A 15949-nucleotide genomic window follows, 5' to 3' on the forward strand; every position below is an offset into this window, starting at 1 on the left:
AGAGCTCTACATGGCTTGATGCCAAATAATTTTCAGGCCCACCTTCTTCACTCACCTTTTTCACTCAGAACTAGATTGTTCAGTTTAGTCATTATGGAAGAAATTCTTGGGGATCATCCATTTCTATATAATAAGGAGGATTTAAGCCAGGGGTCTTCAAACTTTACAGCTTTAAGACTTGTGAACTTCAACTCCCAGAATTCCTCCTCCAGTCATGTTAGCTCAGGAATGCTGGGAGTTGAAGTCCACAAGTTTGAAGACCCTTGATTTAAGCCAACAAATGATGTATCTCTGTCATGGCTCTGATATTATAGAATGACTTTTCTTTAATGATTAGATTTCTCCCTAACTCTGACAGCCTTCCAGAAATAATGAAAATTGAATTGTTTTTGAGGACCTTGGGCAACTTGAATGCCATCTTCTTGATAACCATTGATGTTTAATAGTGACATATTACTGTATTATTATTGTGAGATGGGTGCCATGTTGTGAATTTTAATTTATTTGTGTTAGGATGTTACTGATTGGTGTTTATTATCTGATTATCCTAGACATCTTCATATTTATGCACATTGTTAATGGATATTATAATTCTTGTTTATACCATTGTCATTAATGTTTTTAATTTTTATTTACAGACAATATACGTTAATATGTATATTTATTTTTGTGCTGTTCTTTTCCCATAGAGTAGTCAGTGGTTTCTTGCTGTATGGAATTGGTATTCTAAAAACTCCCAGTATAGAAAAGAAACCTCATGCCACTATGTCAGCAAGATAACTAATAACGTTTATGGAAGAGCTATTTCTCTGTGAATGGCTAATTTATACACATTTTGTTTAAAACTGGTTAGTGTTTCTAGATAAAATGAGGGCCATACTGAATCCGTTCATAGTTTATACTTGTCAGTTAGATGCTTAGGAGGCCTGAAAGCATGACATGATAGCCATTCTGTCACTGTTCCCAAAGAAATAGTACAATAGGAAAATAATTGCCAATGTAATATACAGAATACAGAATAACAGAGTTGGAAAGAACCTTGAAGGTTTTCTAGTTCAACATGCTGCTCAAGCAGGAGAGCCTATACAATTCCAGACAAATGGCTATCCAATCTTTCCTTTAAAATCTCTAGTGATGGAGCACTATATCTTTATGATTGACAGCCATTGATGGCATTATAAATTATATTCAGCCTCCTTGGAAACCATTGCTACCTTTTAGGAGAGTACACTCCACTGTATGAACCACATCCATGAACACATAGAACGCATCCATGAACATTAGCTAGCAGTCAGAAGACATTATGAAAACTCTTTAATTTCATAACATATGGACAGAGTTAACTATAGTTTCAGTTAGGAAACTGTAACTATCCTAGATCAAGCCAAGTCCAAAAACACTAGGGAATTTTTAGAAGCCTGACATTTTGACAAATTAGCCAACAATACACACATAGACATAAACAATATGTATATAGTGTGCAAAAGAGATAATCAACAAGCCAAAAAGGGAACAAAACCAACATATTTTTCTACCAGCAATCAGCACCCAGATGAGCATAGATTAAGTCCAAGATTAACATCAGACCAACAATGAGGAAATAAGCAGGGGTGGGATTCAAATTTTTTAACAACTGGTTCTGTGGGTGTGGCTTGGTGACTGGATGGACATGGCTTGGTGGTCATGTGACTGGCTGGACGTGGCCAACTCAATATCACTCACATCGAAGCACGCCTCTCCTCGCCTGGCCTCTCATGACTGTGGGGATGCTGCAACAGTCGTAAGTGTGAAAAATGGTCACAAGTCACTTTTTTCAGTGCCATTGTAACTTTGAATGGTTACTCCACACAAGCAAAGTACCAGCAAAGGAGGGAAAAAAACTCCAGAGATGTTCCTGAGACAGGAAGTCTAGTCCTGCCAAGAATGTAATAAGAGTTAATGGAGAGGCAGTTTCTGTAAGCAACACCAGAATGTTTCCTTCCTGCCTTCCTTACAGGGTTAGGCCAGTAATTTCTTCTAACAACCGGTTCTCCGAACTGCTTAGAATGTTAACAACCGGTTCTAGTGAATAGGTGCGAACTGGTAGAATCCCACCCCTGGAAATAAGCAATACCCCAATCAAGGAACTACCAAACAAGCTAGTGGTAAACAGCCCAACCAAAGAACCCCCAAGACTATTCCCACCACACGGACAGGGCAAGCTACAAGAGAGCAAACCCCATTCCTTACTAGCACTGATGATGTTACCTAGTTTGAGTAATAAAATGTCTGCAAGAAAACAGCCAAGCTCAGAGAGCACCAAGGACCAGTCATAGTCCACTGTTATGCTATTAATGTATATAATACTTTGAATAAAGAAATCTATCATTTTGACTCAGCTGCAATATAAGAAAAATGTTCTAAGTGGATGTCAAGCTTTCCAGATCATCAAGAAAAATGAACTGAAGATACACTGGCTATAAAATAGGAAATCTCTACCTCCTAATTACAATATTCCTTTATTACATATTTTGACTCTGTAAAAATACAAATGTGTCCCATTTCACTGAAGATCCTACAGTTTGATTGATTCTGGCACATTTAGAGAGCAGATGCTTAACTGCGGTTATCTGCCAAGAAAACTCTGGGACTTCAACAATAGAATGGAAGCATTAGGATAATTTCAGCCTTGAAATGTTCCTATATCAAATCTTGATATCTAGGTGTCAGAAATGGATATTTAACTTAACCATTTTGATAAATTAACCATCTGCATATATATGAATAGCAAAATTATATGAGGAATTGTATTTATTATGAAGATTTGTATTGGCTTTGTACAATATGATGTGGAATGAATTATATAAAAAATAATTACAGCAGAAATCCCCTTTATGCATGCTTGCCATGAGGAGCTTTCCAGGAGGTCTTCTTCTTGACATAATAAACAATCTATTAATTAAAATAGGAGTATTTAGAAGTCTCAGTCACATAGGAGGATGCATGCTGGATGAAACTAAAGGTCTGTCTAACCTTTCATCTTGGTGCCACTGTAGCCAGTCATATGGCTGTAATCCTATGGGGAGCTTACAATAGAATGAGATGAAATAGCAACTTGCATTTCCTCACAGTTGGCACTGAAAGTCATACAGCACTGCAACTTGTGATTGCAGATTCCATACATGCACTTTCTATATACTATGTATTGTTTTATACATTTCTATTATGCAAACTATAACTCTCTACCAGACTAAGTGCGCTAACCATTGAAATGATGGAACAGGATCCGCGCTGAGGCTTTGGGATGGAGTGATGATGGCAGTAATTGAGTTCTGAATGGTATAGGAAATGGCTTTCCCCAGACTTTTCCTTGAGATGTATTTCCCATAATTTTATACCCAACTATATCTCAAGGGCAATCTGTTAGGAAAGGATTTATAAAGCACTAATAATAGTGGAGAGTGTGTCGGGATTTGAATTCTGTTACAAGCAACCTTTGATATGTGTGCAAAGTCTGAGAGCAAGCCCCAAAATCATCTTCAGAAGCCACTTCAGATGCCTTCCCATACTTAGGTGTGTTGAGTGACTACCTGAGAGTGGATCATCCATCACACATACACACAGACCCAACTTTGAAATACTTTCTTTACCAATATGCATTTGCCCAATTTTCATCTTTTTTGTACTAGGCAAAATTATCTTTATTCTACCAAGCCATTTAATAATTAATATATTGCAGTTATTTTACTATTGAATGTGTTGCTTTTTTTATATATTTTACACAACCCTTTTTCAAAATTTTGACATGCTGTTTTTAATTGTGTGATATAGTTTTTATTATAAATCTATATAAATATATTTATTATATTTTATTAAACAAACAGTAGTGTACAATTAATTTACAGAAATAAATAAGTGATTGCAAAGCCTAAAAAAAACCCCAAACAAACAAACAAACAAAAAACCCAGAGGAATAAACAGTTCATAATACCTAGGCACCAACTGAAAAAATAATTCAAAAATTCCCTAGCCTTGGAAGAAATTGGAGAGAAATTCCAAAGCTCTTCCAAATGATCATTCCTTAGATTCTACAAGGGATTTAGTAGGTTTACAATAATTTGCATTTTTTTCCTTCCTTCAAATAATTGTTAACTTCTGCTGACTGCCTTATGTAATCTCTGCAGTTTTGGAAGCAACATTTTTCTTTTCTTTTTTGTTCCAATAAATTTTTATTATTTTCCACCAGTACAAATCTTAGTTACTTTTTCAACAGTATTGACATCCACATATAATATTATCTTATACTTTAACATCTATTCGTACCTATCTTAATCTATCTTATCTTTCTTTATCATTAATCATCAATACATATTGCCTTTATATTACACTTATTATTATACATCTTTAATATTGTCTTATTCTTTTAACATCTATTCATACCTATCCTTAATACATATATTATACTTATTATTGTACATCTTTGATCCTTCTGTCTATCCTATTGTGTATCACTTTCTTGAGAATTCTTGTTTAATCATCTTTTCTAATTCTTACCTCTCTTTTTCTAGCCACATGTACCCTCTATGCCAAATCGAGTAGTATTCTAATTCTTCTTTCTCTCTCATTTTAACTGTGCGCATGTCCATTTCAGCACAGTCTGCTATTTTTTGTATAATTAACTCTTCAGTTGGAATCCTCTGCTCTTTCCATACTTGCACGTAAGCTATTCTGGCCGCTGTCAATATGTGTAAAATTAAATATTTTACCTTTTTTGGATATTATTTTTGAATAATCCCAAGTGAATAGATTTCCAGTTTGAATTCAATTTGGCATCCAATAATTTCTTGTGTTCAATTCCTAATTTTATTCCAATAGGTCCTGGCCTGAGGGCATAGCCACCACATGTGATAGTAGGTACCATCAACTTGTTGGCATTTCCAACATCTTGGATTGGCGTTCGAATATATCTTGGCTAATCTTGTCGGGGCTAAGTGCCACCGATAGAACATTTTATATCAATTTTCCTTGTATGTTGCGGCCGTTGTTAATTTATACTCCATAATTTTTCCCACTCATCTAAATTTATATTATAACCGAAATTCTGTGCCCATTCTATCATCGTATTTTTTACTCTTTCTTCTTCCATTCTAAAATCTAGCAATTATCTATAAGCTTTGGATATAAATTTTTGCTCTGGTCCAATTAATATCTTATCCAATTGATTTTGTTCCATATCAAAATCAAATTCTTCTGAATCTGTTTTGTATCTGTTTTGAATTTGGAGATATGGCCACCAATCAATTGTAATTCCTTGTTCTTTTAATTCATGGTTTGATTTTAGTCTCCCTTGGGCATCTAATAGATCCTTGTATTTTATCATTTTGCCTAAATCCAGTCTGTTAGGATGTATCATGGCCTCCATGGTTGACAACCATGAAGCAACATTTTTCATTGCCCTTTTCTTAAGAGCCGAAAGAGATGGACTAGCCCAAAATCACCTACCTGACTTGGTGCTTAAGGTAAAATTAGAACTCCCAGTCTCCTAGTTTCTAGCTTATTGCCTTAACCACTAGACCAGTGATGGCTAACCATTTCATCGTCACATGCCAAAAGTGCGCACACGCATTTGTGCACCCATAATGCAATGCATGCGCGATCCCCCGCCCCTGGTGCATGCGCCCCCTGTGACCCCAGTGTGCGCACAGCATGCCTCTGCACACATGCATGTGACCCCCTGCACTGCACGTCTCTGCATGCGCACATGACCCTTGTGCACACCCTACCCCCTGTGCATGTATGCGCATCTCCCACACATGCATCTCCCCCCGCACATGCGCGGAAGATACCTGACAATCAGCTGGCTGGTGGGGGTGCACATGCATGCGCAGTGGATCAGTTCCAGGCGATGGCTCGCATGCCGGCAGAAATGGCTCTGCATGCCACTTACGGCACATGTGCCATAGGTGACATCATGGCACTAGACCATACTGGCTCTGTTCACTAAAATGAGCTAGCACTGTTTTATTTCAGTGGATTGGTGGTGTGGTGGTTATGTGATTTGCTTAATTTTCTTGCTAGAATCTTGATTACTAGACGAAGCCTTGAACTATAATACGGGCCTTGGGTTTCACAGACCAGGAAAAGCTATCATTCTACAGGCTTCATTGTAATCTTCAGAATGAATATCATTTTATCCTACCTCAGAAAAAATATGGCAAAGATAAATCTTACTGAGCAGTTGAATCACCTTAAAAATGATATTGGAAAAAACCTTCAGTATAAGTCACTTCAGTATAAGTCATTTTGTGACTTATAAAGTCACTTTCACAGGGGAACTTATATTTATTATAAGAAATCATCTTTCCATTCTGGTTATCTTTGCTGGTTCATTGTCATTTTTGCCCAATTGTCTTCGGTTCAGAAAAATTATTTTGTTTTGTTGAGATGACTTAATAGCCTCAGGCCTGCCTTTATTCATACTTTATTTCAAACATTTCTCTCCTCTTTTTCAGTATAAAATAATCACCTATGCATGTACTGTACCTTCATGATTAGACTTTTCATTTTTTTCTTGTTGGTGTGCACTTGACATTTTTTTTTCTTGTTAGTCTTTACATGTTGCATGTTTTGTGAACTTAAGTGTTTTTTAAACATTTAAGTCAGTAATTAATTTGTGATTAAAAAGCAAACCTCTGACTACTTCATCATTACTAGAATTTGATAGGAATAGCAGAGTATTCAGCCCAAAGGTCAAAGGCATTTTAGATTCATAATAATCAGGTCTTTATACTTGACTGGTTGACATTTCTAATGTTCTTTCTCATTAATATTTAAGAACTTGCTAGTTAGAAAACTGACTCATCTGTAGAAGGTGGAACCATAACCGAAGGGCACATATTTATTATACAAAGAACTCCCCCCCAAGAACAAACATCCAGTGTCTTCAACCATAAGGATTAGGTAACAAGAAATGTGAAAATCTCTGCCAAAAAAAGCGGGCAATCTAGTGCTAGTCAATTTAAAGTAGTTGGGCTATATGGAAAAGTCTGACTTCCTGTTTCTCACACAGACACAGACACTTTATACACACACACACACTATTTACAGTTTACAGTTTTTAGTAAATAATGTAAAACACAAAAATACAAAAATAAATAGTAGGAAAATAGGCAACGGGAAGGGAGAAGTATAGAAAAGAAGGGGAGGGGAAGTCATTGACTTCCAACTCCCTTTGGTGCAGTAGAATAAGACAGCAACATCAAGCCTCAACTTTTTACTTTTACATAATAGTATAAACTAGCCATTTCTATATCAACAAATCTATGTAATTGGTAAAACCCAAAATCAAAGTTTCATTTTCTTCCACCTCAAGCACAAAGTCCAGAAATAGTTTCCAAGTAGAAACAAAAGTACTTTCGTTTTTTTTCTTTGATCAAAGTTTCCTGTGTTTCCAAACATTCATTTCCTAGTTGGTTGACAGAAAGTTGTGTCTTTGGTTATGTATAGTTGGCATATTTATTATTAAAATAGCTCTGCAGCCAATTCTCCCCAATGAAACCCAATGGGGACTGAAGTTCTCTCTCTATCCACAGAACAGATACAGCATGGGAAGAGACCGTGCAATGTCTCAGTTTGCCTAAATCCTGACCTAGAGGGACAACCATTAAGAATAAGAGGTTAGTTCCGGATCTATTCAGCTGTGATTTTGCTGTGAAGATTTAACAACTAAGGTTCCTAGTTAACACAAATTGAAATTGTGGTCTTGATATTTTGTGAACTGAACAATTTATTTACTTTGCATGGTTTTTGTAGCTGAAACTGGAGGAATTGATAATTAAGTAAATCTCAGTATTCTGTTACAATGATTGCTAACAAAATATATTGCTTCTCTTAAAAAAAATAGGAAATTGAATTGCTTCCATTCTTGAAACATAGAACTATTCTAACTTCTGTAAAGGGTTTTGAAGAGTTTTTATTTCATTATTCATCAGTCTAAGTGTACAGAATGTGTACTCTTTTGAAATGGTTGCCTTTCCATCCCAGTTATGCAGGCTGCAGTCTTCATGCATTAACTGTTTTCTGCTTGAATGCAGTATCTAGTCACATCATGTCTTGGCAAATATTCAGAGCAATGTCACAAAGAAATAATTTCGGCAAGACAAGATTATATACATCAATATGACTTTCAGAATGGATGGTTACTGTTATTAAAGCAGTCTGAACATCAAGAATCTATTGTGAAGCTCAGAAAGACCATTGACAGCTTCTTATGGAGAATATGTTTATGAACAAGAAATATTTTGTCTAAATCAGTCATTGATTGAAATTCTTATTTTGTCCATTTTAGCAACACACATGAATATATGATTTCAGATTATTGTAATATAGTAGTAAACGGGGAGAATTAGCAATTTTGTTTGTATAATAGGGCATATAAAATTATGCCAGTATAATTACCATTGATTATGGGTTGTGTAGATATGTTCACATTCCTTACTTCTTCAAACATTAAATGTGCAAATTTCGGGATAACTTTTTAAAATCTCATTTAAAACAAGAAAAAGGAAAAGGGAAAAAAAAAAGATCTGATTTTCTCCATAGGATTATATTGGTCAGCTTGTTCTTGGTTTCTTAAAGCATTCTGCCAGTATAATAATGACCTATTTGTAATTGCATTTTTTCCCTTATGCTTCTAAGCACTCTACGTACAAATGATGAATTTACTTTCATAGATCTCTGCCAAGCAATACTAAGATTAATTTCAACTCCTGAGATTTAATGAAAATCTTTTGCCATTTCTTGATGAACAAACTTTTTGGTCCTTGCCGTTTCTTTAAAGTGAAAAATGTTTCAGGTCAACATCATGTGGAAAACTGATTGTTCAATCAAAACAAGTTGCAAATAAAAACTGCTACATCCTCTTGATTGTTTGCTTTGTGGTTTTTAGGATAGGTAAATAAATAAATCTTTAAACAGTTGCCTTAAATTATAAGGCTTCTCCTCAGCAGAGCAATTGTTTAAATTCTGAAAGTTCACTTTAAAAGCATTGTAGCTTTTTATATTTAATCAAATGAGAAAAAAATAGATAATTTTGATTTATCATGAAGTTCTTCTCTCCCTTTTTCTTGCATGTTCTCCCTCTTTCTACAGGTGCCACAAAATCAAGCTTGCTGTCAGCACCTAGCATTGTTAGTATGTTTGTTCCAGCACCAGAAGATTTTATTGATGATCAGCCTACCATGATGACAGACAAGTAAATATTTTCATATTTCTTCTAGTTTTTGCCATTTAAGACCAACGATAAGCTTAAAGGGCTGATTTATTAATGACAATGACAACAGCAGCAAAATAATAATAATAATAATAATATTTTGTCATTGAAGTGAAACCAGAATAATTATCTGGATATTTTGTTAATGCTTTACACTAAGAAAAATTAAAATGGCAGCGCAGAAAAACTTTTGGTTCTTCAAGATACAGAGATAGAATGTAGATAAGGAACTATTCGTATTTACACTATTGGATTTTCAGAATATTTATTTTTATCGGAGAAGTGGGCAAAAATAACAAATGGTATAAAAAACACTGCTAGAAATACAGTATAAAAATACTGTCCAGTATGAGTGTAAGGTGTTTTTCTGTTGTAGGGGTTTAAGCTCTCTTCCCTGCTGAAAGCCAAAAAAGAAGAGAGGGGTGGAAATGAAAATTGTATGATAGTCCTAAATTTTCAGCCATTAGGTTAAAGTAAACATATTATACCAAATAAAAGAAAAAGTTAAGCAATTGATAGGGAAATTATAAACCTAAGATTCTTTCCAGTCATCTACATCTTTCGCTATTTTGATCAATGCATTTATAGAATGCTACCCACAAACATCACTTCCAAAACCTTTGTTTATAATATGTTCTCTACTATTTTTCATTTTAATATCAATCTCAGCATGGTTTACATTGAGATAAACACTAACAAAATGCTAAAATCCATGTAATTAATAACATAATCAACAATGAGGAATATATTGTAGCTCAAAATTAAATAGACAGGGAAATCAAAGAAGTGCTCGGAGAAACAAATTCATTTTTAAATGAAAGAAAAAACACTCCATACTCTGTGTGTGTGTGTGTCTGTGTCTGTTTGTGTATGTGTAGTTTCCTTCTGACACCTATGGTGAATATGTCTTCCTCAATTATGGGTCCTCCACCAGAAGATTGGGAATTTGAGGGTTATGCATGGTATCCTAACTATTCTTAGCACTGCACAGTTCTGGAGAGTTGCAGTGCAGAGGTGGTATTCAGCAGGTTCTGACCAGTTCTGGAGAACTGGTAGCGGAAATTTTGAGTAGTTCGGAGAACTGGCAAATGCCACCTCTGACTGGAGATTTTACAGTATGCTTCCCCTGCCATGCCCACCAAGCCAAGCCCATAGAACCAGTAGTAAAAAAATTTGAATCCCAACACTGCTGCAGTGTTGTTCCTAGAGTTTGTTGGAGTCACTTCCCCAGCTTAGGAATCACAGCCCCGAGTGCTCCTATCACCATTGTGGCCATTTTGGCCTTTACTTTCCACAGCTGGATAGCACCTAGAAATCTGATGATAGATGGGGGGGGGGTGATGATAAGTAGAGGCTGTTGAGTTATTTCATGCCTATCAGCTTCCTTGATTATTTTTAATAGAAAGATAAGACAGAATTTCTAAAATGAAAAAAAAAATATTGATTATCATTCCAGATAGATTTAAACAAAATGCTTCATTATCTCATTTTATGCACCTCTAAATACAAGAAGAAAATATTTAATAATCAAGGTTACCTGACTGCATAATTTGTTGGTGGAACAGCAGTGAAAGGGGGTGCATCATTGATAAATGAGAAATATCCTGTAAGGTTAATTTATTTCAGGCAGTCGTTCTGGTTGTTTTCTAAAAGCTTTGGCAGCAGGTAGTAAACCAGGCTAAATGAGATTGATTTTCATGACCTTGTTGGCATTTTCTCCTGCTGTTGTGGAAAAGGAAAATTGTCTGTACAATCCTATTAAGTTCAAACATCACAATCTGTTGGAGACATTAGTGAGTGGTTGATCAAATTAACCAAACATCCCCATTGGGCCAAGAATGTACCAGTTTTCCAAGTCTTTTTATACAGTCAGTAATATTCTGCCTCATCTCATCTGCATTAGACAAGTCCCTTAAGATCAGACATTATAGAACCTTGGCAGAAATTTGAAAGTAATCTCTTGGCAGTACATGAGTTACATCCCATTCAGTTGGAAGGAATCAAAAACAAACTTCTTATTGTTACAAAATTAACTTGTCTCCTTCCTTGCAACCCATAATTCCCTCACTTGGGGAATAATCGCTGCAGCAATGTAATGTGATTTTTATATAGTAATATCGCATTTTGTCCTCTAATTTTCTTACAGATGCCATGACTGCGGAGCCATCCTGGAGGAGTATGATGAAGAAACACTGGGTCTGGCTGTAGTAGTTCTCTCCACATTCATTCATCTCAGCCCAGATTTGGCTGCTCCTTTGTTGCTGGATATTATGCAATCTGTAGGAAGGTATAAACTTTCATTTTTCTTCTCATGTCTTCCTTCCTTCTACAGATTAATGGTTTACAAATAAAAAGTGAATTCAGCATTGTTTCATATTTCTAATGCATCTACTATTTGAGCAACCCTAAATGAAATGGAATGGAATGAACCCTGAAAGCATGAAAGTTGCTTTAAGAGATAGTAGATCTATCTGAAGCTCCCTAATCCAGCTCCTTCCCTTGAGCCACCCAGCTGATTGATACCAAGGAGAAGGCTGAATTGATATTACACTGTCGTATCATCTAAGCTTTTTCCATATCTACCATTTTCTGTGTGAAGGAGAGCACAGAAAAACCATCATGATATTTGATAAGCACCTTTTTAAATGAGCTATCTGACTTAGCCAATTGCTGCTCAGACTTTCCTGGACAGGGAAAAATTGTTCCAGGATAACCAGGCAGTATATGTGCTTTAACCAAAGGGCAAATAAAAAACTGATACCTTTGAGAAAAGAGGAGCAGCAAAGGAAGGTGCCTCATATTAGATCTCACAATTTAGATTCCTGTTGCCTACATTAGTATCCCCAAATTACCATTCTAGTGAATCTTCCAGCTTTAACTGAAAATACTGTTAACGTAAGTGGGATCTCTGGCGTACAAACTATACACCCTTCTCTATTCTTATGATAAGGAGAAGTAGATTTATCAGAGAGTGCTCCAATACAGCCCTTTTACAAAACCATTGTGGCAGCTTTTTTCTAACAAAAGACTGTTGAGCTAAGTCATCTTAGCTCAATTTTTATTTGATTGCATAATCAATTCCAACTGTTTTATTGAAAAAAATGACATGTTTATTTAATTCTCTCCCTTCCCATCCCCTGGCCTTTCCCCCCCTCATAGGTTGGCTTCAAGTACCAATTTCTCTAATCAAGCAGAAAGGTACAGTATATCATTATTTTTTTTTTGCAACAGGCCTACAGAACAAACAAAAGTATAAACATTTTTGTGAATATTTGATTTTGAACCAAAACAGAACAGTGATATTAGATGCATAATATAGCCCCTGTTTGATAGAGATGGGTTGTTTAGAAATATGAAAAATAAATAAATAATTTTGGATCAAAGCACTGCACTATACAGTAAATCTAATCTTTCCATAAACTAGTACAGAAATAGGGAGCTATCTAGAAAAATATGGGGAACTCCTGAATATCTTTCATACATTTCATTAAGGAGCTACATAACACGATGTCTTTTGTTAGATAACATCTGGAGTTTCAGATCATGTAGGAGAAATCCATAACTCAGTTCCACCCATGTCTATATTTAGCATGTGATAATTCTGCCATGAGAAGTAATCATGTTATGGATTTATTTCTGGTAATTTGGAGTTTCTGATATTAACTGAGTGGCACAGAAAGGAGCCATTCCACAGTAATTGCACATCATAAGTGTAATAGGATAAGATACTAGTAGAGAAAGGAAAAAGTCACATGGGTACCAATATTTCTTGATTTGATTATTCACTGTTTGATGATATCTCTTACCACATAGAGTACAAATTCAATATAGTGCTGCATTTTGTAGTGATATAAAACATATGACAGAAAATTATAAGTATTAGATCACACCTGTGCTGTTCTGCTTATAGGATGACATCTGATATGACCTACCTATATGATATCCCACTTATGTGTTTAATCAACACAGAACTGGGATTGAGAGAGGAAGAACAAATATGCATGCCTGACCTTTCCACTTCCTGGGCCAGAAAGCCTTTTCTATTTATTTAGGCAAACCACATGATTCAGAACCCCCAAAAACCACAAATCTATGTTTGTGTGACATCCAAGGCATTCTGGCACTGTATGAAAGGGTTATTTTACACTTCTATGTATAGATTAAAAATAATTTTGTTTGATGGAAACATCTTCACACTGGTGGATGTAATGGCTACCATTTAGAGCGAATAACAATAGTTTTATATTAGATCTTTCAAAGGATTATTTTATTTTTCCTAGTTTTCCTAGATTCATGCCGTAAAGTACGAATAATCTGATTCTTAATGAACGCTCACCTGTGTTCTTGTTGGTTCCTTCACAATGAAATATTTTAGTAAGATCACAGTATTTTTCTCCTTCTTTCTTTCTTCCTTTGCTTTAATCTACCCAACACCCCAACAGTATGATGATTCCGGGAAATGCTGCAGGTGTGGCAAAGCAGTTTCTGCGTTGCATTTTCCATCAGCTTGCTCCCAATGGTATATTTCCACAGCTGTTTCAGAGCAACATCAAGGGTAATATTCTGTGCTTATAATTTATTTGTGAGACTGCATTATGTTCACATGAAATCCCACTAAAACAATTGTCATTTACAGATGGAAGCTTTTTACGAACCTTGGCCACGTCTCTTATGGATTTCAGTGAGCTGAGTTCTATAGCTGCATTGAGCCAACTCTTAGAGGTCAGTCTATTCTAAAATAATATAAAGAGGTTCATATATTATTTTCCCATCAGATGTGTTGCACAAGTGGTTCATTTTCTACCCTTATACAATATTTTCCATTCTAAAGTTTGCTTGTACTGCAGCAAGCTGAAGCCATTTATTCAATTGTGTAACATAGGAGTGGGCATTCTGTTGCCCTAAGGCTGAATCTAGCCCTTAGTTTAATTTCCAAACCCTTTTGCAAAAAGAACTATTCAGATTGCTGGCTAGAGAAATCTGTTTCTTTATCAGCAGACATCTGGTCAGGGAGGAAGAAGAATGAGAAAGGAAAGCCAACAACCTCAGATTGCAATTATTGCAAAATTGCAATTACTTTGAGATATGGGGATTGGACTGAAAAAAAAGTTGCCCATGTTGTGATGGAATAAACACATTTTTTTTCACTCTTGAAAGTAGTCATTCATGTCCACCTGATAATAGAACAAACTCTAAAGGAACATCCTATCACATATATGCAACTCTTACACTGCAAAAACATATGGACTACACAATTCGATCAGGGCAAAGCAATGGATGCAATCTACATAGACTTCTGTAAAGCCTTTGATTCAGTGGTACACGACAAACTACTCCTAAAACTAAAATCTTACTGTATCTCTGGACACCTGCATAACTGGATAGAAGCATTCCTGTCAAACAGACAACAAATGGTCAACACTGGGAGCGTCCTATCAAATTCTGTACCTGTCAACAGTGGTGTCCACCAAGGCGGTGTTCTAGGAACAACTCTTTTCATACTCTACATAAATGATCTCTGTGATCATATTAAGAGCAACTGCGTTCTCTTCACTGATGATGTAAAGCTATTCAACACCACAGACAATACTGCTACCCTTCAAAAAGACCTTGACTATGTATCAGAATGGTCAAACAAATGGCAACTTCAAATCTCAACAAATAAATGCTCTGTCCTACATATTGGTAAAAAAAAAATCAGAAAATAAAATACAGGCTGAATAGTCAAGACCTTGTTGATGATCCAAACTCTGTCAAGGATCTTGGAGTACTCATCTCTAATGATCTAAGTGCTAGAGCCCACTGTAACTACATAGCCAAAAAGGCGTTAAGAGTTGTTAACCTAATCCTACGTAGCTTTTTCTCTGGTAATATTACACTACTAACTAGAGCATACAAAACATTTGCTAGACCAATACTTGAATACAGCTCATCAGTCTGGAACCCACATTACGTATCTGATATTAACACAGTTGAGAAAGTCCAGAAATATTTCACAAGAGTTCTCCACTCTTCTACTTGTTGCAGAATACCTTATGCCACCAGACTCGAAAACCTAGAACTACGCTGCCTTCAGTCTGATCTAAGTATAGTATATAAAATCATACGTTGCAATGTCCTACATGTCTATGAATACTTCAGCTTCAACCATAACAATACAAGAGCAAACAATAGATACAAACTCAAGGTTAATCGCACCAAACTTGATTGCAGGAAATACGACTTCAGCAACAGAGTGATCAATGTTTGGAATACTCTACCTGACTCTGTGGTTTCTTCCCCAAACCCCAAAAACTTTAACCTTACACTGTCTACTATTGACCTCATCCCCTTCCTAAGAGGTGTGTAGGGGGCGTGCAGAAGCGCATCAACGTGCCTACCGTCCCTGCCCTATTGTTTCTTTTATTTTTTTTATATCCATGTATTCATAACTATGTTTTTACTTATACATATTGTAAGCAATTGACAAAAATAAACAAACAAACAAACAAACAAACATTGTTCCTTTTCACTTCGACAGATGATTGCAAAATGCCAAAGCTAGGAAGGGAAAGGAAGTGAAAGTAGTTCATTGTAGCATGTAGATCATACTGCAATCGTATACAGATTTTTTGAATAAAGCCCCTTGAAACCAACAGGGCTTCAGGTTCCTGAAATGAATCCCATTCAAATGCAACCCCATCCAGAACTAAATATGAA

The 15949-nt window shown here is 35.8% G+C and overlaps 1 protein-coding gene across 14 annotated transcripts in view; it reads left to right on the forward strand.

The window, feature by feature from the left end:
• UNC79 (unc-79 subunit of NALCN channel complex) overlaps positions 1 to 15949 on the forward strand; it is a 134955-nt gene that overhangs the window by 74983 nt on the left and 44023 nt on the right. For all 14 annotated transcript variants that reach the window (XM_087952097.1, XM_087952099.1, XM_087952101.1 and 11 more), the window contains 6 exons: positions 7572 to 7655; positions 9130 to 9232; positions 11397 to 11537; positions 12410 to 12448; positions 13693 to 13805; positions 13887 to 13972. In XM_087952097.1, the coding sequence (XP_087808223.1) occupies positions 7572 to 7655; positions 9130 to 9232; positions 11397 to 11537; positions 12410 to 12448; positions 13693 to 13805; positions 13887 to 13972 (566 nt within the window). The remainder of the gene's footprint in view (positions 1 to 7571; positions 7656 to 9129; positions 9233 to 11396; positions 11538 to 12409; positions 12449 to 13692; positions 13806 to 13886; positions 13973 to 15949) is intronic.

Source organism: Notechis scutatus, chromosome 1 (assembly GCF_049901735.1).
Source record: "Notechis scutatus isolate UNSWTSFEM ecotype Mainland chromosome 1, rNotScu1.2, whole genome shotgun sequence".
NCBI classification, from domain to species: domain Eukaryota; kingdom Metazoa; phylum Chordata; class Lepidosauria; order Squamata; family Elapidae; genus Notechis; species Notechis scutatus.